The 23,213-nt window shown below is 38.9% G+C and overlaps 2 protein-coding genes across 3 annotated transcripts; both read left to right on the forward strand.

Moving 5' to 3' along the window:
- Nucleotides 1-545: 545 nt before the first annotated feature.
- LOC143131684 (phthioceranic/hydroxyphthioceranic acid synthase-like) lies at nucleotides 546-10,737 on the forward strand. The gene is made up of 6 exons (XM_076291300.1): nucleotides 546-591; nucleotides 755-908; nucleotides 996-1,156; nucleotides 4,247-4,450; nucleotides 4,698-4,879; nucleotides 5,168-10,737. The coding sequence occupies exons 1-6, from the start codon at nucleotides 546-548 to the stop codon at nucleotides 10,709-10,711; spliced, it is 6,291 nt and encodes a 2,096-aa protein (XP_076147415.1). The 3' UTR covers nucleotides 10,712-10,737.
- A 4,697-nt stretch (nucleotides 10,738-15,434) lies between these two features.
- Nucleotides 15,435-22,758, forward strand: LOC143131110 (tripartite motif-containing protein 16-like). 2 transcript variants are annotated; one of them, XM_076290505.1, is made up of 6 exons: nucleotides 15,435-16,063; nucleotides 19,713-19,808; nucleotides 20,370-20,603; nucleotides 20,702-20,864; nucleotides 20,971-21,030; nucleotides 21,853-22,758. In XM_076290505.1, exons 1-6 carry the CDS (start codon nucleotides 15,473-15,475, stop codon nucleotides 22,377-22,379), a joined length of 1,671 nt encoding a protein of 556 aa, XP_076146620.1. In that variant the 5' UTR covers nucleotides 15,435-15,472; the 3' UTR covers nucleotides 22,380-22,758. The 2 variants fall into 2 exon arrangements, with proteins under 2 accessions (XP_076146620.1, XP_076146621.1); XM_076290506.1 differs by having other exon boundaries at nucleotides 22,268-22,758.
- The last annotated feature ends 455 nt before the right edge of the window (nucleotides 22,759-23,213 follow it).

Genomic DNA, 23,213 nt, shown 5'->3' on the forward strand with positions numbered 1-23,213 from the left:
TGATGGCTTAAAACAATGACTGTCTCTGAAAAATGCAGATATTACTGAGAAGTCTTGAGTAATTACAGTATTCCATGTGTTAAATGTTCAATGTGAATCTGAGGTTCACATTATTTTAAATGATTGATGGGAATGAACACAATTAACTTTTAAGGAAGCTTTTGAATTATGCTGTAACTCAATAATGGAATAAATCTAGATATTAACAAGTGTACCATGACCCAGACGTGCTGAGACATCATATAGTCCACAAGGCTAAAGTTGTATTGTTTCCACAATGATGAATATGTATATACATATAATAGAGCAGATGTTTCATGTTTAATGCAACTGGTCATTGTTATTGTATTCAATTTCATGTTTTGTAATGTTAAATAGGCTTGGCTGTTGATTGGCCATTGTAAGAACCTACCTGCCCCCCCCCTTACTTACAGCACAAGGAAGTTAACACCTCCCCTGAGTCTTACAGTTTATAAAAACATACACAGCCTACCTGAAGAGACATTGTAGAGAAATGAAGAAATATAGCTGTTTCCTTTGGTGACATGGATGACATTGCTTTGATTGGGATTGGATGTAATTTTCCAGGGGGTGAGAACAATATTTAGCTATCTTATCTTTTTAATATCTTTGACTGTCAGTATGACTGTTTGACTGTTGTATTGGCACTGTCAGATGCCAATACAAGTACTAACCAAACAACCATTATATGTGTGTCACATATCATTTAAACTTGCCTGCCATCATTTTTCAGGTGAAGGGCTCGACAACTTCTGGAAGGTTCTAGTGGAAGGGAGGAATTGTGCAGTAGAGATTCCAGATGAGAGATTTGATTGTTCCCAGTGGTATGATTCAGATGAGAACAAACCTGGGAAGACACGGACCAAGAGGGCTGCTCTTATAAATGGGTATATTTCTACAATGGTGATTAAATTCTGAAAAATTACAGTCCTCATGTTGCATTGATTTAGTAACTTCTCAATCTCCTTACCCAGGTTTAATGAATTTGACAACAAGTTCTTTGGCATCACGGATGCTGAGGCTGACCAGATGGATCCTCAGCACAAGTTGCTGCTGCAGTGTTCCTTCAGAGCCCTGGAGGATGCTGGGATTCCCATGGAGAAAGCCAGTGGCACCAGAACAGGGGTTTATATAGGTAAAGTCAATGCACATTTCTGGAAATATCTTGTACAAGCATTGTGCAACAAAAAATATTTGCTGCAATATTAATGTCATATTTTGCATAATGTATTGCATATTGCATGGAATCCTATGGTGTCAGTTAAACCAACTGCATCCAAATTCACACCAATTCTTCTCTGTATAATTGCTCATGAAGTACTTGTCACACAGATATCACACTTATATCATGTGAAACTGCACAAAAGCTTTATAATGATACGAAGTGGCTAGTTGCTGTGATAAACAGGAGATATTTGTGAGAAAATTAACTTTGAATATACAGTACATGAAATGTATTCCTATTTACATTCTGCACACAGCCCTGCACCCCAGGGCCGTCGCTGGGGGGTGGGGTGGGGTAAGGATGATTCTAAAGGCCCAGCACTGACGGGCCCCCCAGAGAAACACACCTAAACCATTAATATTGCTCATAGCCTCTAACGGCAATAGTATTGTATTGCAAAATTCCTAGTTGTGTTGCACTCATACACCAGTGAATCTAATTTCACAATTCTCAATTATATTGCACAGTCCCTCTTTCTCCCCAGATATTGATATTGCATATTTCCCTATATTGATATTGCACATTTCCCTTTGATAATTGCACATTTACCTAAAACTCATAGGACCCCCTATACTCAAAAATAAAATAGCATTTTAAAATACATCACAAAGCCTGAATAAATTCTGTAATTTTACTGCAATTCAGTAAAACCATATCTTCACTCAACACATGGTACATCAACAGAATCAACAAAATAAACAGCAGACCTAACCGCATACAAAGACATAAAGTAGTCCTCTGTATAATAAGCCGTTCCCAAGCAATCCGGTCTTGAAATTGCAGCACATTTCTGAAATAGCACCCCAAAATAATGAACTTCCTTTCCATATCAAAGAATCAAAAGTTGGTCATAGCATGCACAGATCAACAGTGATATTGGCTACATGACATCTTCAGGTATGCAAGCACAGCTTACATCAGGTCACACATGCAGAGGAGTACAAGGCACATTCTTCATCCAGTCGTTCAGTGACAAGACTTCAGTGACTAAAACAATTCATAACTAGATGTACCGCAGAGCGGTACAAAATATGACCGCCGCCCAGTCCAGCACATTTTTTCCACAAAAATAAATCACGCTGAAAGGCCTATATGATTCTAACTGTCTCACTAAATTGCATTAGCCACACTCAATTCTTACTGGTATCTGCTAGACAACAAGTACAAAAACATGATGAGTTCATAGATTTCACATGTAAAATTCATTTTATACAACCCCACCCCCATCTTGCCTGTTCATAATTCTGAGAAATTCTTGAATTGTGTGCATGTGTGCGTGTACACGTTTATGTTTATGTGTGTGTGTGTGCGTGTGCATGTGCGTGCTTGTGTGTTTGGCTGCGTATGTGTGTTTGTGCATGTTCATGCATGCGTACATATGTCTACTGTGTGAGTATGTGTCATACGTATGTATGTGTGTATCTGTTTATGCACATGTGTGCACATGGAATGGGTTAACATGACCCTTGGAGGCAAACATACGGACAAAATTGGTCATCCTAGGCCCTACGGTTCTCAAGATATTCACAGAAAACTGTGTCTGCCCTACCCTCCTTTCGGGGGGTCCAGTACAGCGGGGGGGCTACAGATCAAAACGAAAAACGATGGTTCCATGCTATCCATGTGGGGTTACATGCCCACCAAGTTTCGTGTACCCCGGTCTTTCAGTGTCCCGGGAATCCTTGTTGGTGTACGGTCACTAAATGTACACATAAATTATTTTATTGTAAGGCCCCCCATGAACGAAAGTTCACAAAACTTGGCATGCATTCGGAGGGTGTCATAATGATCCTACACTTTCAATTTCGTGCAGTTTTGACCATGTCAGCCAGAGATATTTTGCTTTTTAATTTTTAACTAGGTGGCGCTATACATGAAATAAGTGGTAATAAGTTGACATGCCCCCTTAAGACCAACATACAAAAAAAGGTGGACCTCCTAGGCCCTACGGTTCTCGAGATATTCACAGAAAACTGTCTCCGGCCACCTACAGGCCAGTTGGTGTATAGTAACATAAATTAATTTATTGTGTGGCCCCCCATGAACGGAATTCCACGAAACTTGGCGTGCATTCAGAGGGTGTCATAATGATCCTACACTTCTAATTTCGTGCAGTTTTGACTATGTTAGGTCACAGATACCTGCGATTACAACACCTCATTTTTACTTTTTTGTGTTTAACTAGGTGGCGCTATACATGAAATGAGTGGTTATGGAATGGGTTGACATGGCCCCTTGAGATCAACATACAAAAAAAAATGGTCCTCCTAAACCTTACGGTTCTCGAGATATTCACAGAAAACCCTGTCTGCCCTACCCTCCTTTCGGGGGGTGCAGTCCAGCGGGGGGGCTACAGATCAAAACGAAAAACGATGGTTCCATGCTATCCATATGGGGTTACATGCCCACCAAGTTTTGTCTACCCCGGTCTTTCAGTGTCCCGGGAATCATTGACGGAAATTTGGACATGCGAAAAAGAAAAAAAAAATAAATAAATAAATTCTGACTAAACCTATATGACCGCCGCTTCGCTGCGCGGTGGTCAAAATTAATAAAATATTTATATCAATACAGTATCCCACCATCATGATTAATTTATTCCAATCCAGACAATCCCACCTACACAAATATGAATAGATATTTCTACTGGCATGCTTTCTGGAGACACAAATGCGTTTCCTTGACATAAAAGCTGAAATAAAACATATGCAAGTATTATCACATCATACTTTCTCAGATATGGGTAGCCCAGACTGTCCTGAAAAAAAAAAAAAAACAAGAAATAGCATGTATAGATGGCCATTACAATGACCAAGATAAGATCTTAAAAGTGAAGGTAATAAAATGACATTGGAAATAGCCTAGGCCTCAACGGGAGTATAGTGTCTATATGAAGAAAATTGGATATGAAATCTTACTTTTAGTGTCAAACAGCAAGACATCATGGATGTGAAAGTAATTGGTGGCACCTGCATGAACAAACTCACTTTGTCATTTTAGGTCTCATGAACAGGGACTATGAGGTCCGTCTAAGTAGCAGCAGCAACACAATAACCCACTATTTCTCCACGGGTACGGCTATGAGTGTGGCAGCCAACAGAATCTCCTACACTTTCAATCTCACTGGGCCTTCATTTGCTCTGGACAGTGCCTGCTCCTCCTCCTTAGTAGCCCTTCACTCTGCCTGCCAAGGCATCAGACAGGGTAAAAGCACAGTTGCAACACAAAAGTTTCAGAACTAATCGATATAGTTCATAGCCTACATTTTAATGAGACATGGCATAGTATTTATATTCTTTCTACTGGGAAGTAACTATACAATCTAATGTTATTATACTGTATTAAGAGTTAATAATTGCACTTATATTGGTGATATGAAAACAATAGGTTCCAAGGTTTCACCATAAACATGTCATCATATGAATGTCTCTGGATTTGTGTAATCATACAGGTGACTGTGATATGGCTCTGTGTGGAGGCGTCAGCTGCATTTTTGAGCCAAACATTTTTGTGGCTCTCAGCAAAGCCAAGATGATCTCACCTGATGGCACTAGCAAACCTTTCTCCAATAAAGCAGATGGATATGGCAGAGGGGAGGGCTGTGGCATTGTCCTTTTAAAACCTCTGCAAAGGGTAACACATGTTGACATTTTTATTATAAACATTGTAATTTTAACTCATGGTTAAAAAGTAGATGATAAAGTCATATTTCATATTACTAAAATGGTTAATATTAACATTACTTTCACTTCAATATTTATATGAAATATGGACTTATTTTATGTATATTTGTCTTAAAGTCAAGTAGTAATATGCTAAGAGGTGCAATATTAAATGTTACATTCATATAATAATATTAACATTACTATTTAATGTTATTTTCATTAACATTCACATCAATATTCGGACTACATTTTCCAGGCTTTAATGGACTGTGATCACATATGGGGCATTATCAGCAAAACTGCAGTAAACCAAGATGGCCGCACTGTCACTCCAATTACCAAGCCATCCATGGCTCAACAGGTGGAGCTTCTCAGCAGAATCTACTCTACAGAGAGTGACCTGACCAGTGTCCAGTACATAGAGGCTCATGGGACTGGAACACCAGTAGGTGACCCAATAGAGGCAGGCAGTATCTCAAAGGTCATTGCCAAAGCAAGACCATCGGGATCAGGGCAGATTTATATGGGCTCAGTTAAAGGAAACATAGGGCACACTGAATCAGCAGCAGGGGTGGCAGGACTGATTAAGGTTCTCCTAATGATGAAACATGAAACAATTGTGCCCTCAGTGTTCTACACAGAGGATGGATCTAGCATTGATGCTAAATCACTGAATGTAATCGTACCTATTCAGCCACAAAAATGGATAGCCCCAAGCACTGGAAGGGCTGCAGGGATAAACAACTTTGGTTTTGGGGGCACCAATGCCCATGTGATTATCAAACAGCACATACAACAAATCAATTTAGATAGAGAGGTTAAAACATTTCAGCACATGTTTGTGCTCTCAGCAGCATCAGAAAAATCTCTTACCAGCATGATTGCTGATATGACTGATCAGCTGAGCAAGGAGGCAACGTCTGACATACAAAGTCTTGCATACACGTCAGCATGTAAGAGAAGTCATGAAAAACACAAATACAGAAGAGTTTTTAGAACTTCATCTTTGACAGATTTGGGAGTACAGCTCAACTCTAGTCTTGACAAAAAGATAATTCCCTCCAAACCAGATCCCAGATTAGTGTTTGTTTTTTGTGGGAACGGTGTGACATACAGAGGCATGTGCAGACAGCTGCTCAAAGAACAGCCTGTGTTCAGGGAAAAGATCAAGGAAATTGAGACGGTCTTACAACGCTACAAAAGCCTGAGTTTGATAGATGCACTTGAGAATGACATTGTTGAGGAACTTGATTTCTCAAAACCTGATACAGTTCAGCCTCTCCTTTTTGCTGTTCAGGTTGCAATTGCTTCTCTCCTAAAGCACTGGGGTGTTAAACCAGATGCTGTTCTTGGGCATTCTGTAGGAGAGATTGCTGCTGCTCATTGTTCTGGACTGTTGTCACTTGAGGATGCTGTCAAGGTCATCCATTACCGAAGTGCACTGCAGACCAAGGTAACTGGTGGGAAGATGCTGGTTGTCAGTAACATGTCTGTAACAGATGTCCTTCAATACCTGCCTTCATTCTCAGGAAAGATTTATTGTGCAGCACATAATAGTCCTATATCTTGCACTCTATCAGGTGATGCAGAATCCATTTTGGCCCTACATCGAATTTTAAGCAACGCAGCAAACGGCAAGACTCTGTTTCTTCATGTCTTGGATGTCCCTGCTGCATACCACAGCCACATGATGGACCCAATTCTCTCAGAGGTAGAGAGCAGCATAGGCTTTTTGGAGAAAAATGAAATGGATGCAGAATTGTACTCAACTGTATCAGGCAAAATAGCTAGTGATCATGATTTCTGTACTGGCTCATACTGGTCTATGAATATCCGTGAACCTGTTGAATTTGAGAAGGCACTGATATTAGCAGCTAGAAACAATAAGAATGCAGTGTTTGTAGAGATCGGTCCCAGGCGAGCTTTGTACAGAAACATCATTGAGACACTTGGGAATGACTCTACTGTCCTGTCTTCAGCACAGCCTGAAAAAGATCATGAGACACTGCTTGCCACTTTCAGTAAGCTGTTTGAGTTAGGGTTCAGTGCTAACTGGGATCAATTATATTCCGGCATGCAGATCATTCCAACTTCCCTTCCGAGGTATCAGTTTGACTGTGTTAAGAAACACATCACCCTTTCACATGCACCAGAGAGTACAGCAGGCGGCCATCCTGTCTTTAAACAGACACGGATAGGAGCCCATGAGTTTGTTTGTGATTTGTCATCCCAAGAACTCTCATATTTGTCAGAACACAAAAACAATGGAGTCTCCATCATCCCAGGGGCTTTATATATTGAGATTGGCCTGGCTGCTTACATGGCGAATGCCAAACCAAAGGCTCCACTCAACACACTGCAACTGAGTATCAACTTCTTGAGTCCATTTCTGCTGACTAAGCGTCAACCTGAGCTGAAGGTGACACTTGAACCAGTTGAGCATGAGACTCTTTTTAAGATTCATTCCAGCAGCACAGTCTTTGCATCAGGGAGCATAGAATGTAAAAGAGAGCAAATGGTGGATGAAAGGAGCATCTTGTTAGATTGCATATCTAACAGATGCACATCTGTTATCACATCTGATGAGTTGTATAGGAAACTAGACATGGGAGGGTTCCAATATGGTGGTGTCTTCAAGAACAAGGGAGACATTCTTTGGGGAGAGGAATTCAGGGAGGCATATTCTCTTGTGACTCTTCCAGAGGAGTTGCTATGTCAAGTACATGATTTTTGCATTCATCCAGTTATCCTGGATTACCTAATGCAAATGACACTCATTACAGGTTGCCAAGGGAATGTAGTCAGACCAAGCTTTCCTTCAGCTGTTGGTAGTTTCATTGTGCTGGAACCCCTCCAGAAGGAAATGGTGATATATCTAAAAGCCACTGATCTGGCAAATGATCACTTTGTAGTGTGTGGCTGTCTTACAGACAGGGAAGGGAGAGTTATTGTTGAGGTGAGACATTTAGTGGTCAAGTATGTTGGGAGTTTTTCTCGTGTTCTAGAGGAGAATTTCTTTCACAATGATCTCAGCATCATTTCTGAGGATGTACAGTCAACAATGCCTCAAGGCAATGCATTGGTCTTTTCTGACCATAATGCAATTTCCTTGGCCATGAAACCATATCTAAGTAATGGCTCAAAATATATTTCCTTAAAATATGCAAATACAGTGTTGAAACAAGGACCAGCTGCATTGTTTGCTAAGGTAAACATCTCAGATGTATGGAAAAATATCACAGATATTTTGTTCATGTGGGGTAATCAAGACCTCTCCACTCAGACAGTCGATGACATCTTGACAAACATGGCAAATTGTTGTGAACTATTGCGTCAAATACTTTTAGAACTGAGGAAGATGAATTACTCAAACTCTTTTAGAGTAGTAACCCATCGATCTTCAGAGATCACAGTGGACCATATTAGTCCAGGGTTTGTACTTTCAGGTATGACAAGAGCATGTGCAGCTGAAATATCTGAATTTACTTTTCAGCTGATTGACATCAGCTCTGTCTCAGCTGAGGACATTAGAGCCCTTAATCAGGTCCTGACCACCTACCCCTGCAGCGAATACCCAGAGTTGGTAGTAAAAGACGGTCAGATTCTCCAACCACAAATTGTAAACACCAGAATACCCGTCACGGTAAGCCAAGAGAAGAAGGTTTGCTTTTCACAAGCAAAGGCTTTCACTTTACAGACAGCAGACCCTTTCAAAATAACCAGTATATCTGCCATTCCCTCTGATGTGGAAGTTGGACAAATACCAGAGAAAAATGTTGAGGTTCAGCTCAGTAAAATTTGTGTCCATTCCTCAGATTACTATCCAGTTAGTGTCTCTGACCACAAATTTGGTCAAACAATGTACTGGAACAAACACACAAATCAGAATCACAAGCTCCTGGCACTTGACTTCAGTGGCATTGTGACAGCTGTGGGGAAAGGTCTGAGAAAACTAAAAGTTGGAGACCACATTGCTGTATGTTACCCTGTAATGGCCTCCTCAAAAATTGTAGTACCAGAAGATGTTTGCTACAGAACAAAGAAACTTCCATTTTTGAGTGACCTCCCATGTGTTTCATACTATGTAGTAATCTGGAGGATACTCCACTTAACTTTACCCAAACTAAAATGGGATGGCAAGTTGGGCATCCTCTCCTCTGTCCCTGACTCAGGCTTGGTGAAAGCCCTCACTCTGATTGCAAATAAGTCTGGATGGAATGCCTTTGTTGCAACTGAGCTGAGTGGGCCACTGCAAGATCTGAACAAATTTGATGCACTTGTCTTGCTACCTCCATTTGACAAATCTCTATTTGTCAAAGTTTGCACCATCTCTGGTGTCAAAAATATTGTTGTTTGTGACAGTAAGTTTTCAACTATTGGCTCCCAAAACATTTTTAGAGAAGACAATGATGTTGCTTGCATTCAGACCATTGAGGTCTCCAGCATTTTGGCAAAAGGCTCAATCCGAGCAAACCAGCCACGGATTTACAAATGGCTGAAGGCATTGCACCTAGATAAAAAGTTTTTAGGTCTCACAACTATTACATTTCAGAGGAGCATAAGTGGAAGCATTGACATATTGCCCTTTGATGAACCAGAGTCTTACTTCAGTGTCAGAACTATGCCCATGGTGATGCTACATGAAAGCAAAGGTAAGCATGCAGTCTCTGACATTTCACTGCTACCAAGAGAACACAGGCTCTTCAACAAGAACTGTGTGTACATTGTGACTGGAGGACTCACAGGACTTGGGTTTGAGACTGTGAGGTTCATTGCTGAGAGAGGTGGAGGGTACATTGTTATTCTCTCCAGGAGGAGCCCCAGCTCTGAGATGCAACTAGAGATTGATGCCGTGAAGCAGCAGTGTGGGGTGGTGATTGTCAGTTTGCAATGTGACATTGCCATCCCTGAACAAGTGAAAAGGGCCATCCTTACCATTGAGGAAAGTCTCACCTCTTGCTCCATAAAGGGAATATTTCACAGCGCAGTTGTACTTCATGATGCTCTTTTAGAGAACCTTGACAAATCCCTCTTTGAGAAGGTCCTGAAGCCTAAAGTGAATGGAGCGCTGAATCTCCATCATGCCACAAAGCACTGTAAGCTTGACTATTTTCTGTGCTTCTCATCAATTGCCTCCTTTTTAGGCAATGCATCCCAGACAAACTATGCAGCTGCTAACTCATTTCTTGACACCTTCTGTCATTATAGAAGGCGTCTCGGACTTGCAGCGCAGTCCATCAACTGGGGGGCCTTGAACCTTGGCCTTCTGTTGAACAAAGACCATCTGCAAAAATTTCTAGAGGCCAAAGGATTGATGGTGATGCATGGTCCAGAAATCCTTCAGAGCCTAGAGCAGTGTCTTATGTTGAACAAAGCTCAGCAAGTCGTTTGCAAGTTCAACTTAAAAGCTATGTATCACCATGGGTTTTCACAAAATCCCTCTCTCTCTAAACGGTTGGGCACTTTGGTTTTAGGTGAACTGACTGATGAAGAAATGTCTGATGTGCCGGCTGAACACAAAGAATCGTCCTCTTCCCCAAATGAGTTTGTCAGGAGGGTACTTAGTGAGACCTTGGGTGTTGAGTATGATGAGCTGAATGATGAAACATTCCTCTCAGCTCTGGGTGTTGACTCCATGTTGGGCATGACTCTCCAGAATCATATCTTCCAGGAGAGAGGTATAAACATCCCTCTTGTCAAATTACTGGATCCTAACTTAAATATTTCAAACTTGGCACTAATACTAATGGAACATTTGCAAGATGATATAGAAGACAGGAATGATGATACACCATTATAGACTCTATGGTGATGGTGATGGTGATTTTAAAGACTATCAGAGCTATCTGCTGTGAAGCGTTACATTTAAGATATAACATCATCTAAAAACATTTTGTAAAAATTATTTATAAGAAAAGTGTATAAATTAATTTGTGAATATGAATGTTTGATTTACTTGCACATAACATGGTCATTATTCATATTGTGATCATAATATACCTTAATTTTAAATAATTTGTTTGTGTTTTGAATGTAAATCTCAGTGATTTAAATTACATTTAATTCACTTTTGAAGACTGTACATTTTACTGTATGTAAAATATTGTTGTATTGTCCATTTTCATGGGCAACATGTGATAAAACTTTGCATTGTTGCGCCATATTACTGTTAGATATAATGTATAATCACAAGTATTGATTGATAAACAAATCTGAAAGAAACAGGAATTACAGTTTACATTATAGTTTATTTGGATTGCTTAGGTTCTGTCCTTGAAACTACAGGTTATTTGTACAAAATTACACACTAACTATAAAGCCTTACACTAAACCAGCAAAACATTATACTGTACATATCTTGGAAAAGCAAACAACTCTACTAATATTCCCCAAACCCTTTTTTAAAACAGTGTTTCTGTGTTATTACAGTAAACACAAACCATTTGAATGAGCACATGAAGCACCAATTACACACTGATAAATGAAAAAAAAAATGCTGGTACAACATTTTATTTTATTTTTTTTACAAGCATACACATTATATCCAAGTATTAGCACATTGATACTTTATTGAGTTCCGGTAACAATTACTTTTAAAAGACAACAAAGAAGCTACAATTTGTGGAACTTTTATTAGAGATATTGTAGGTGTTAATGGGTTTGATCAATCATTATCAAGGCATGTTAGAGACTTTGATCAATTCTTGTCAAGGCATATCTTGAGGTGTTGTTACTGATTGTGATGTTTCATATAACCTCTAAGAAAGATGAATGAAGATACTTTATTGAATGTTGTGTTGTGTAATAATGAAATGAGAAATAAAGTGAGTCAAATACAAATTTGTTGTTGTACCCTGCTGTATTGTAGGTGTCACCAGTCCAAGGCCATGTTTCAATTAACTGTGTATATCTAGACGGGTACACTACTGTACATGACTTAAAGACAATCTGTATTAATGTAGGGATATTACAATGACCTAATGAACAGCACTGTTCTGATGCACCTGCTCTGCTCTGAATTTGTAGTCAAACTTATCAATGTCTCACATACTGTACCTTGCTAACAATGAATTGAACATGACACAAACAGATATCGCCATACAGTAGGTGTGCATTTCCCCCTCACTTGACAATCATAGTGAGTCATCCCTTTGTGACTGCCACTGACGATGATAAATCTTGGTTGCTTGTTACCCACGCAGTACTCCAGGAAACCTTAACCACGAAGTAAGCTACTCCAGCGAACCTGTTTTTTTTTTTTATCTTATCAGTCAGATGTTAGAGATTCAAAAAGTAATTTGATGTGCTTTTAATGATCTATTATCAGATAAATTGCCAGCATAAATTGAAATTACTGAAAATATTACGTTATTACTAAAAAATAACATGATACGGCTAGGGTAGCATATGTGCAGAACAATATGCTTCATATTAATGAGTGCATTTAAGCTGTCTTCTTTTAAACTGCTTACAGCGTATCTCAGCTACCACATATAGGGTCATCATGATCAACCTCGTAATTTATCTGAAAGGTCTGACCGTCTGTGATTTAAAAGTCCAAGCAAATTAGTGGTTCTCAAACATTCCATATCAGGGTATCCCTATTTAATTAATTTGTTATCCTTGGGATCCCTAAATTCCATTGTTAAGGGCAATAAAAGCATCCACACTGGCCAACGATAAGGAAAGTCTCTCTTTGTGTTGATGAATGTCATGGCTAAAATCTGATGGATTCTGATTGGCTTTTTATTAATGTTAGCCTAAATTTACTTTCAATGGTGTCCCTGCACCCACATTGACAAAACCCTGTCCAGCTGAACTCCACATTCCATGAATGGTGAAAGCCCAGGAGGACACCCTACTTGGATTCGGACCACTAGTAATCCCTCCATATTTTTCATTGAAATGTCCAACTTTACATTACAATAATTTCCATTCTAAAAGCATCATCATTAGAAATGTATGTTGTACATGTTGCATGTGTATTTTCTCTCTTCACTCTGTAGTTGATTAATGAAAAATACTGTCTCCATGGCTTATTTGATGTGTTTTACCCTGGGGTCATTTTTTGCTGGAAACACAGTAATTTGATTTTATTATAGTTGGACAAGGTTTGATCAGGCCCTTTAACATATCAAACATGAATTTTTCAATTGTCCTAGGCCCCTGAAGAGCTTGAGTCTCATTACGTTCTGATTAAAGGCTGACTGTTTCCTGGCGTATGCAAGCAGACAAGTGGGATCGCAAATGCTGTGGATCTGATGAAACACTATCTGGGCCTTCTCCAGAAATGGGTACAACTCTCATTCGTGCATTTTTGGTTGGATGTTGTACATTAAAACAAATATATTTTCATGCAGAATTGGTGTATATCTGGTCTAAAAAAAGTCAAAGATTCTTGAACGCTACGTGGGTGCTCTGAAATCATTGGTCGGTATATTGTACTATTTATTATATAGTAAGTCATGGAAATTCAGGTTTTTTGTCAGGGAAAGTCAGGGAAAAGTCATGGAATTTTACATTTGACTTAGAGTGGGAACTCCTTTATAATGTGGCAGTTAGTGACCCGGCCCCTCCACTGGAGGACCCCTCTGAAGGACTTCACTGATTGGCCAACCAGTTTTTTTCGCTGCAGCTTGATTGTTGATGCAAGTGATGAGGGTCCAATCATGGCCAGCTCAAGGTATCATTTTACATTATTTTGAAGCATACAGAAATATAGATTACTTGACAGTGCCGACATAAGAGTGACATGACACTGTCATGAACATGTCATTAACAAGTCATAAACACTTATGACATAACGCTTCTGTTATTAAGTGACATTCAGTTTTTGTCATAACAAGTTAAGGTTAAGATTAGGGTTAGGTTTAGGGTTAGAGTTAGTGTTAGGGTTAGAGGTTAGGATTAGGGTTAGGGTTAGGTTTCATGTGTCATGACAGTGTCATGTGTTCACAACAGTGTCATGTCACTCTTATGTCGATACTGTCAAGTAAAGTGTTACCGAAATATATTGTTTTCTCAGCATCATTTGCGACTGCACTGTGTATTTTTTCTGGAAGACTTCCTTTGGAAGGTACAGATGCCTTTGTTGACTATGCACAGCAACTTTCTTCCTCAGGGATTGTAAAGGCTGAACTTATTAAATTAAATGTTTAAATGTACCGTCAGCGATTCTAAGTTATTTCTATCCTGTAACACTTTTTGGGCCTCCATTAGTGTAGGCAGGAGGTGGCATCTTCTAAACTTGTGAATCTGTATCCCACAGATATATATATATATATTGTGATATTCTCAGGGTTAAGTGCCTTGCTCAAGGGCACAACAGTGGAAGTCAGGAATTGAACCCATGGTTTCTGTTCTCACTTATCAATAAGATAATATGCTGTGCATATTGCTAGGCAGTGCATAGTGTCACCACTACCCTTATCCTGGTGGTCATTCCTTAAGTACCATATTGTTTGAAGATGACAGCTTAGCTAACTCATGGGACATACATTTGGATTCGATAGGCCTGCAACAACCGTAAATTATGGTAATGAAAAAAAGAAGAAAAAGAAACGTGTTATACATGTAATTGTCTGGTTGTGTTTGACAGTTCCACCAATGGCCACAAGAGGGAAGCAGCTTATTAGTGTTCAGCAGCCTTCTGGTATCTGAGGGCATAACTTTATTTGGATACATCATATACAGTACAAGACAATTCTGGTCCTATTCATTGCTGAAATACTGGAAATATTTTACTGCTGGATTAGATAGATATTGATGATCTTGTCCAGTGGTTGCCGTTAGGCAAAGTGTGTCCCGTGGAAAGAAAGAATTTTTACACAGGCTAATGAAATAGCCTATAGCCTATAGGGCTATTTTTAAATTAATTAATGACACAGCTTCTTAATTAAATAGCTCAGTAAACAGTCATGTGAGCACTGTGGTCTGTGGTCTTGGACTCCCAGTATAGGAAAAAATATGGGCATAAGAATGAACACCCCTGTTTTAGCCTATAATAATGTGTGTGTGTGTGACATAACATTACTTTAGAATCAGTAACCATAAGCGGGGTGAATTGGCATTTTGATTTGGTCTTAGGGTGCTTTAGCCCAGAAAAAAATTAGAAATCTAGTCTACCTCTCCAGCACATCTCACAGACATGTCAAGTACCTCTGGGATATGCATATGTATAGCATATACTCATGTGTATTGCTACATTGTAGAGGAGACAAAAATAAAGATTTTTTTCTCTCTCCTCGTAGAACTATGAGATGTAACAACAAATAAATATTGAATCTTGCAATACATAGGGTTTCGGGAAACAGTTCTGATATGTATGGTATGTCAAGTCAGGCTTAAAATACATTAAGTAAAATTATGCATGCAAAAACAGAGACACAATCTATTTAGCTTTATAGTCTTGCAAACCATTTTTTATCTGTTTTCCTAAAACCACCCTCTGCTCACATGACCAATAACTTAGGCCACTCCCACTGCTGTGTTGTTCCACTTTACTAGAAACGAAAGAGATTTCTGCTTCCTGTCTCCACAAGTGGTTGTTTGTTCCAGCAGAATGGCAGAGGCTACTTTTTCAGTATCTCAGGATCATTTCAGCTGTCCAATTTGTCTAGATCTGCTGAAGGGTCCGGTCACTCTTCCCTGTGGACACAGTTTCTGTATGGACTGCATTACAGGCTGCTGGGATCAGGAAGAGCTGAAGGGAATCTACAGCTGCCCACAGTGCAGACAGACCTTCACTCCAAGGCCTGTTCTTGGCAAAAATACCATATTGGCTGATATGATAGAGATGTTCAAAAAGACAGCAATTAATTCTGATTCCCTGTACCCAAACTATGCTCGACCTGGAGATGTGGAATGTGACGTCTGCGTTGGAAGACAACGAAAGGCAGTCAAGTCCTGTCTGGTGTGTCTGTCCTCTTACTGTGAAACTCACCTCAGAGTTCACAATGATCTCAACCCAGGGAAGAAACACAAAGTAATTGATGCTGCTGGTAAACTAGAAGATCTGATCTGCTCTCGTCATGATAAACTGCTGGAGGTCTTCTGCTGCACTGATCAGACATGCATATGTGTGCTGTGTGTCATGGATGAACACAAAGGACATGATACAGTTTCAGTTGCGGCCGAGCGAGTTGAAAAACAGGTAAGAGAGTCCAGTAATCATTAAATAGTTTGCTTATGACTACAATAAACAATGAGTAAAGCACATTGAATTGCCTCTGTGTATGAAATGCACTTTAAAAATATCCGTTGCTTGCCTTGCCTTGCAATAAGCCAGGTAGTGATCTTTACCCCCTGGCTTATGTTTGAAGAGGGTGTGTTTGTACAGTATGAACACCAAATACCTGCATAATGTTACTAAAATGCAGAGATGTAAAGTAAGTACTTAAAGGAACCGTATGTAAGAAAAATATTTCAATTAATCATAAAATGGCCCTGATATGTCACTAGACATTAAGAAATCATGTTCATTTCAAATACTTATATCACTGACAACAGTAGTCCAGACAGGATATTGTCATTTAAAAAGTGAAGTTGCAGCCCTCAACTGTTGTTGATGTTGTGTTTTGTCATGTCATGTTGTGTTTTGGCCTGATGCGCCACCCTCCAGCTATCTACTAATCACGAAGTCAGTAGTGTTTCGCCATCTGCGTGTGCAACCTCGAGTCAGGGGGGAGGGGGAGGGGATACACCACTCTTCAGTATTTTGAAAGTGATTGCAGTACCAGTTTTGGCCACAATCTTACATATGGTTCCTTTAAGTATGGGAGTATCTGTACTTGAGTTGTTATTTTTCTTCCAACTGTTACTTTTACTTCACATTTTTTAAATTGAATGTATACTTTTACTCCACTACATTTTTATAGTAGAAAGTAGAAAGTACTGTAGGCTAAAATAATGTGCAAATGTCACAGCCATAGTTTCCATTCTCCATGTTACATATTTGGGTAACACTTTATAATAACTACACACAATTCATCATTTATTAAGCATTTGTAAACAATTACTGGTTTGTTCATCATTTATAAAGTATTGTTCCTATATTAATTATCATCAGTAAGCATCTGTACACACAGTTATAAATGAAGAGTTTGGTTCCAAAACGCTATATCCACCATTTTATCAGAACGCCGGTCATTATTGGGAAAATAAGTCCCGACAGGGCGAACCGGACTTGGTCTTGTTTCGCCCTGAAGGGACTTATTTTCCCATAATAACTGGCGTTCTATACATTATCCCGCTTATTATATGGCTACTTGCCAAAACGAAAAAATAAACTCCATGATATGTCTCTTTACACTTATTTGTTACCGTTTCGTCATGGCTTTTGCTGAGAAACAAATAGTTCGCAACACGCTGAACTTGAATCAAACATTCTTTAGAACACAGCTGATCAACCGTCTGCTTTCACTTTTGAATGAAGTTCCAATTCAAGAGGTGACCGGAATACTTGTGGAGTGATATGATCAGCAGCACAAAACCCGTTGCCATTGACAGCGGTAATTATATGTTTGCAGCAGTAATTACATGAATTTATTTTACCGTAGAACGTTGGGAAATCCCATTCAAGTCAATGGAGCGTTATACTAGCATTGTGAAGAGCCTTATAAAAAAATATATATGTAAGGGATAATGTATAGAACGCCGGTCATTACTGGGAAAATAAGTCCCGACAGGGCGAACCAGACCCCGACACGCAGCGGAGGGGTCTTGTTCCGCCCTGAAGGGACTTATTTTCACAGTAATGACCGGCGTTCTATACATTATCCCGCTTATTATAGGCTACAGCTACTTGCCAAAACGAAATAATAAACTCCCCACGATATCACTTTAGCCTACATAACCTAGCCTATTTGTTACCGTTCATCGTGGCATTTGCTGAGAAACATTTGAATGAAGTTCCAGTCCTTGCGTAGTGATATGAAAGACGTATCAGAAGCACAAAACCCGTTGCCATTGACAGCGGTAATTATATGTTTGCAGCGGTAATTACATGAATATATCTTACCGCTAGAACTTTGGGAAATCCCATTCAAGTCAATGGAGCGTTCTACTAGCATTGTGAAGAGCCGTATAATAAATATATATATGCTATTTACATTTTGTTTTCCAAGTAACTTCAGTAGAAATGTAATTGGGTATTTGTTTTTTGATTTATCTTTACTCAATCAAAACAACAAAACTGTTTGATTGATATTACTTGAAATATAAAATGAAATAGCATTACTTTTTAATATTTATATAGCGCTTTGGAACCAAACTCTTCAAATGGTTTGATCATAGTAAACAAGCCTATAAAAATGTGCTTATAAATTATTTTTAATACTTAATAAATTATGCAATAATAATTTGTTGATGGAGTAATATTTATATTATTTAACAGTTGTTATTTTATGTACAAAATAATAATTAATCGTATTTCAAAACATTAATGGCCCTAGTCAATTTAGGCTTAATACAACTCTTAGATCCAACATGGGCGAATTGATTTGATTCCAGTTAAAGTTGTCAGTTAGGCTACTGCAGAGCCCATTATTAGACATTCTCTGGTTATAGCCTAATGAGGTAGCATAGCTGTTCAGTTTTAAAATGGATAACCGAAGATCAATTACAGAGGGGATTTCAAAAGGATCTTCATCATGTTTTCACATGAAAAATGTGGTTACACTTTACTTGACAGTGTCGACATAAGAGTGACATGACACTGTCATGAACGTGTCATAAACAATTCATAAACGTTTATGACATACCGCTTCTGTTATTAAGTGACATTCGTGGAAGCTTCTCCAACACACATATTGCACACTGCCCTCTCCCAACATACACAGCACACTATCCCATCTCCCTTGTCATCCCCCCAACACACACACCAAGACCCCTGGCAGTTGGGTTGGCCCCTTGAGCCGTGGATCTGCCCAAGGTTTCTTCCTTGGTAAGGGAGTTTTTCCTTGCCCCTGTTGCTCTTGAGTGCTCCTTGTTGGTGCCCCCCCCCCCCCAATCCCAATCCTCTCCCACCTTTCTTATGCAGCCCTTGCCACTTAATCTACTAAACCCCTCTTCTACTGCAATTTTTACCCCCACCATAAATGCACAAATAGGCTGACACCAGACATAATTTCACTGCATTTCTTACTTCCAGTAACTACAGTATATGCATGTGACAATAAACTTCATTGTATCCTTGTATCCTTGTTTTTTGTCATAACAAGTTAGGGTTAGGATTAAGGTTAGGTTTAGGGTTAGGTTTAGAGTAAGGGTTAGGGTTGGGATTATGGTTAGGATTAGGGCTAGAGGTTAGGATTAGGGTTAGGGTTAGGTTTCAGACTCACCTCATAGAGACTCATACAGACTCATGTCATAGAGGTTTAAATAGCATTGGGTTTTGTCAGTTCTTGTGCGTACTGGCGGCGATCTGTGTGCGTGTGTTTGATAGCACTACAGTACATCAATTGCTACAAATGTATGCTTCATAACTATGACGGCCTACGAGTGAACAGGTTTTCTACATTTTTTAATAAAATATAAAACATTTGGAGTGTTTTTATACCACCTTTTTTATAGCTGATGCCAACGTTAATATTATATGGTCAACATTTCGTACTATTTGGGGTTCCTTTTAAGACATATTTAATTAAGTGGTATGCTTATAGATTACTTTTACTTAAGTCAATTTCTGATCGAATATCTGTAATTCTACTCAATTGTGGGTTTCGGATACTTTATACAACTCTGCTAAAATGTCTCTCAATATGTGGTGAGATAGCAAATGGATAAACGTTGCCTCTTCACAGAAACAGTTGGATGAGAGCTGCAGAAAAACCCAGCAGACAATCCATGAGAGACATAAGCACCTGCAGCAGATAAAAGAGGCCATTAAGTCTCTTAAGGTGAGTTCCAATCTGAGAGGTAGAGGGGCAGTCTGGAGGTTTCAAGGTGCCCAGAACAGAATGTGGGCCCAGAAAGATTGGAAGTCCACTCAGGCATGATATTGATATAAAGTTTTGATATTTAGGCTATTTATTCTAAGGGTACGTTCAGTTTTGGCTTCTTTTACTGACAAGAGAAGTTATTCAGTTTTTAAAAAATCTGCCATAGTTTTTGTTCCAAAAAGCAGCCGCAAGCGTCTTTTTGTGATATACAAAGTATCCGCATGTGATTGGTCAGCTGTCAAATAGCAGCATGAAGTAGGGCGTTTTTCTGCTAGAAGTTGAACATTTCTCCAATTGACCGGACTTTTTTTGAAAACATAGTCTACTCCATAGGATTATAATTCAAAACGGACACTGGCAGCTGTGAAAAATATGCCTAGTCTGAATGTCTAAGTGCACAATTTCTACACAGACCTCTGGCTTTCCCAACCTTTAGGGCTAAAAACCATTTAAACCTTTATGCCAGTTATGAAACAGAGTGACAATAGCACTGAAATGTCCTCTTATATCTCCAAACAGCACTCTGCTCATACAGCAGTGGAGGACAGTGAGAGGATGTTTACTGTAATGATCCGTTCCATTGAGAGAAGACGCTCTGAGGTGACCAAGCTGATTAGAGATCAGGAGAAGGCTGAAGTGAGTAAAGCTGAAGAACTCGTGGAGAAACTGGAGAAGGAGATTGCTGAGCTGAAGAAGAGAGATGCTGAGCTGAAGCAGCTTACACAAACAGAGGATCATACAAGCTTTCTCCGGGTAATCTTTCTGCAATGATATGATGAAATGACACGTCATGTCAAAAATGTGTTTTCCTCACTTACCAACGTGAACTTACAGACTGTGTCTCTTTACAGAGTTTTCAGTCTCTGTGTTCTTTGACTGAGCCAGAGGATTCATCATCCAACATCAGTTTCTGTTCAGACGTGTCAGTTGAGAAAATTAAGGAACATTTGTCTCAGTTGAAAGATAAATGGGAAGATTTACTTAAGCATGGAGTAGACCAGATTTCTATCAGGGGTAAGGAATATGCAAGGAACATACACATTATATGACTCCACCTAGGTAAATTGTATTCTATGTTAGTGAAAACCAGTTTGATTACTGATCTCTTCTGTCTCTACAGCAAAAGTGATAAGAATATTCCGTCCCATTGAGCTCTTGACCAGACAAGACTTCTTAACATGTAAGAATCATGCACATTACAGCTAGAAGACACTGCAGCAGGGCTGTTTATAGTACACAGTATGTTGATAAACAAGTAGTCACACATTATAATACGATGATTAGAAGGATCACATAACACAAGACGTAACACATTACTGCACTGTAATATATTGATTGACAAGAATTAACATTACAATATGTTGATTAAAAAGAAGCAACACAACAGTAACGTGTCGGAGGTGTCATTGCAAGATATTTTTGTATATCGAGAGAATGTGCGCTCATTTTACTAGATTGTATGCACAATTTAGTATATTGTGTGCTCATTATATTAATATTGTGATCTCATTTTATTATATTGTGCGCTCAATTTAGTACGCATGTTTTACTAAATTCTGCGCTAACTTTTCAAAATTGTTTTTAAAATGAGAACACAATTTAGTAAAATGAGCACACTATTTAGTAAAATGTATGCACAGTAAATTGTGCTCACAATTTAGTAAAATGAGTGCACGATTTACTAAAATTAAGAGCACAATTTAGTAAAATGAGTGCACAATTTAGTAAAACCTGCACACGATTTAGTAAAATGAGTGCACGTTTTCTGGATATACACCAAAAAGTATCATGCAATAACCCCTCCAGGGTTCCATAAGTAACACTAAGAGTATGAATTAAATTTAGGAGTGAACTAGTCATACACATTTTTAGCTATTACATTGTGACAATCAATGACCACTAAACTTTTAGGTTCTAGAACAACATAGTACTGTTTTTTTAATGAAAAATTAATATGACAATCATTAACTCAATAACTGTTATTATATCTTTGTTTCCCCAGACTTGCGTCAACTCAGTCTAGATCCCAACACAGCACATTCCAAACTTATTTTGTCTAATAATAATAAGGAAGTTACTTGTAAAAGTGAGACACAGTCATATCTTGACAATCCAGAGAGGTTTGACTATTGGCAACAGGTGCTGTGTAAAGAGGCTGTGACTGGAATATGCTACTGGGAGGTGGAGTGGAGCAGTTGTTATAGCTTTTTTTTAGCAGTATCCTACAAAACAATCTGCAGGAAAGGAAACGGGCAACAGGCTTGGTTTGGGAACAATATGCACTCTTGGAGTTTAGACTGCTCAAACAGTGCGTGCTCTTTCATACACAATGGAGAGAAGACTAAACTCAATGTTATTCCCAGCAGAAGAATTGGAGTGTATGTGGATCACAAAGCTGGAATTCTGTCTTTTTACAGCATCTGCAGTGACAAAATGACCCTCCTGCACAAAGTCCAGACCACATTCACTAAGCCGCTCTATCCTGGTTTTTGGTTATATCTTAACGAAAAAATAAACCTATGCCATTAGGTATGCCATTTTTTTTGGTTTGGATGTCAGGGGTAGAACATGATGAGCCTTTTCCATCTACTTGTACCCAAAAATTCCATCAATATGCAGCTTCATTTCTGACCCTGACTTGCCTTCATGATAACCTGTATCAGTCAACTGCATATTGATTCACTTCAAGCATGTATTTGTTGTCAAATAAAGCAGGGCTCTACACATAACATCGTAATTTTTAAGGATACATGTTCTTTGGTTGATTGGTTCATATACATGTTTATTCATTTTAATGATCTGATTCATTGTTCTGTATTCCTGTCTAATGCATTCATTTCGAGGCAAATTGCAAATGCATAAATTGTCAAATCCATAAACTAAAGCCATCATGTGGCATGTGAGTGCATTGAACTGACCCATCAATGTTTATGCTTAGAATGTTGCTCATGGCATGGCATTAGGCATGAAAATAGTAATGTACATTTTACGATTTTTATTGGAGAGTGTTTACATTGACTACATAGCGCCAGTCTTACTTGTACTGATATCTTACATTGCATGCACCAGAGTGACATTACTTTGGCCAAGATCTACACTATCTGACTGCCCTTGTTATGTAAAGCAAATGATCAATGTTGCCATTTGAAGAATTTGCAGCTCTTGAAACTGGTCGTTCTTTTGAGTCCTCAGACCTTGATATTGTCAGATGTATAGTATATATTACATGGTAATTCATACCGCCATGTTCAGAGGAAAAGTCTAATCTGAGTTCTTGTCATTTAAGCGCATAACAAACAAAGCTCAACAATCTTTCCAAATGATTAGTGTAGACCTACGTAATATCAATCTTGGTTGTGCATT

The sequence above is a fragment of the Alosa pseudoharengus genome, unplaced genomic scaffold (genome assembly GCF_046254945.1).
Source record: "Alosa pseudoharengus isolate Yale_2024_CS ecotype anadromous, Long Island Sound unplaced genomic scaffold, YU_APseudo_1.1 YU_APseudo_1.1_scf_18, whole genome shotgun sequence".
In the NCBI taxonomy this organism is placed as follows: domain Eukaryota; kingdom Metazoa; phylum Chordata; class Actinopteri; order Clupeiformes; family Clupeidae; genus Alosa; species Alosa pseudoharengus.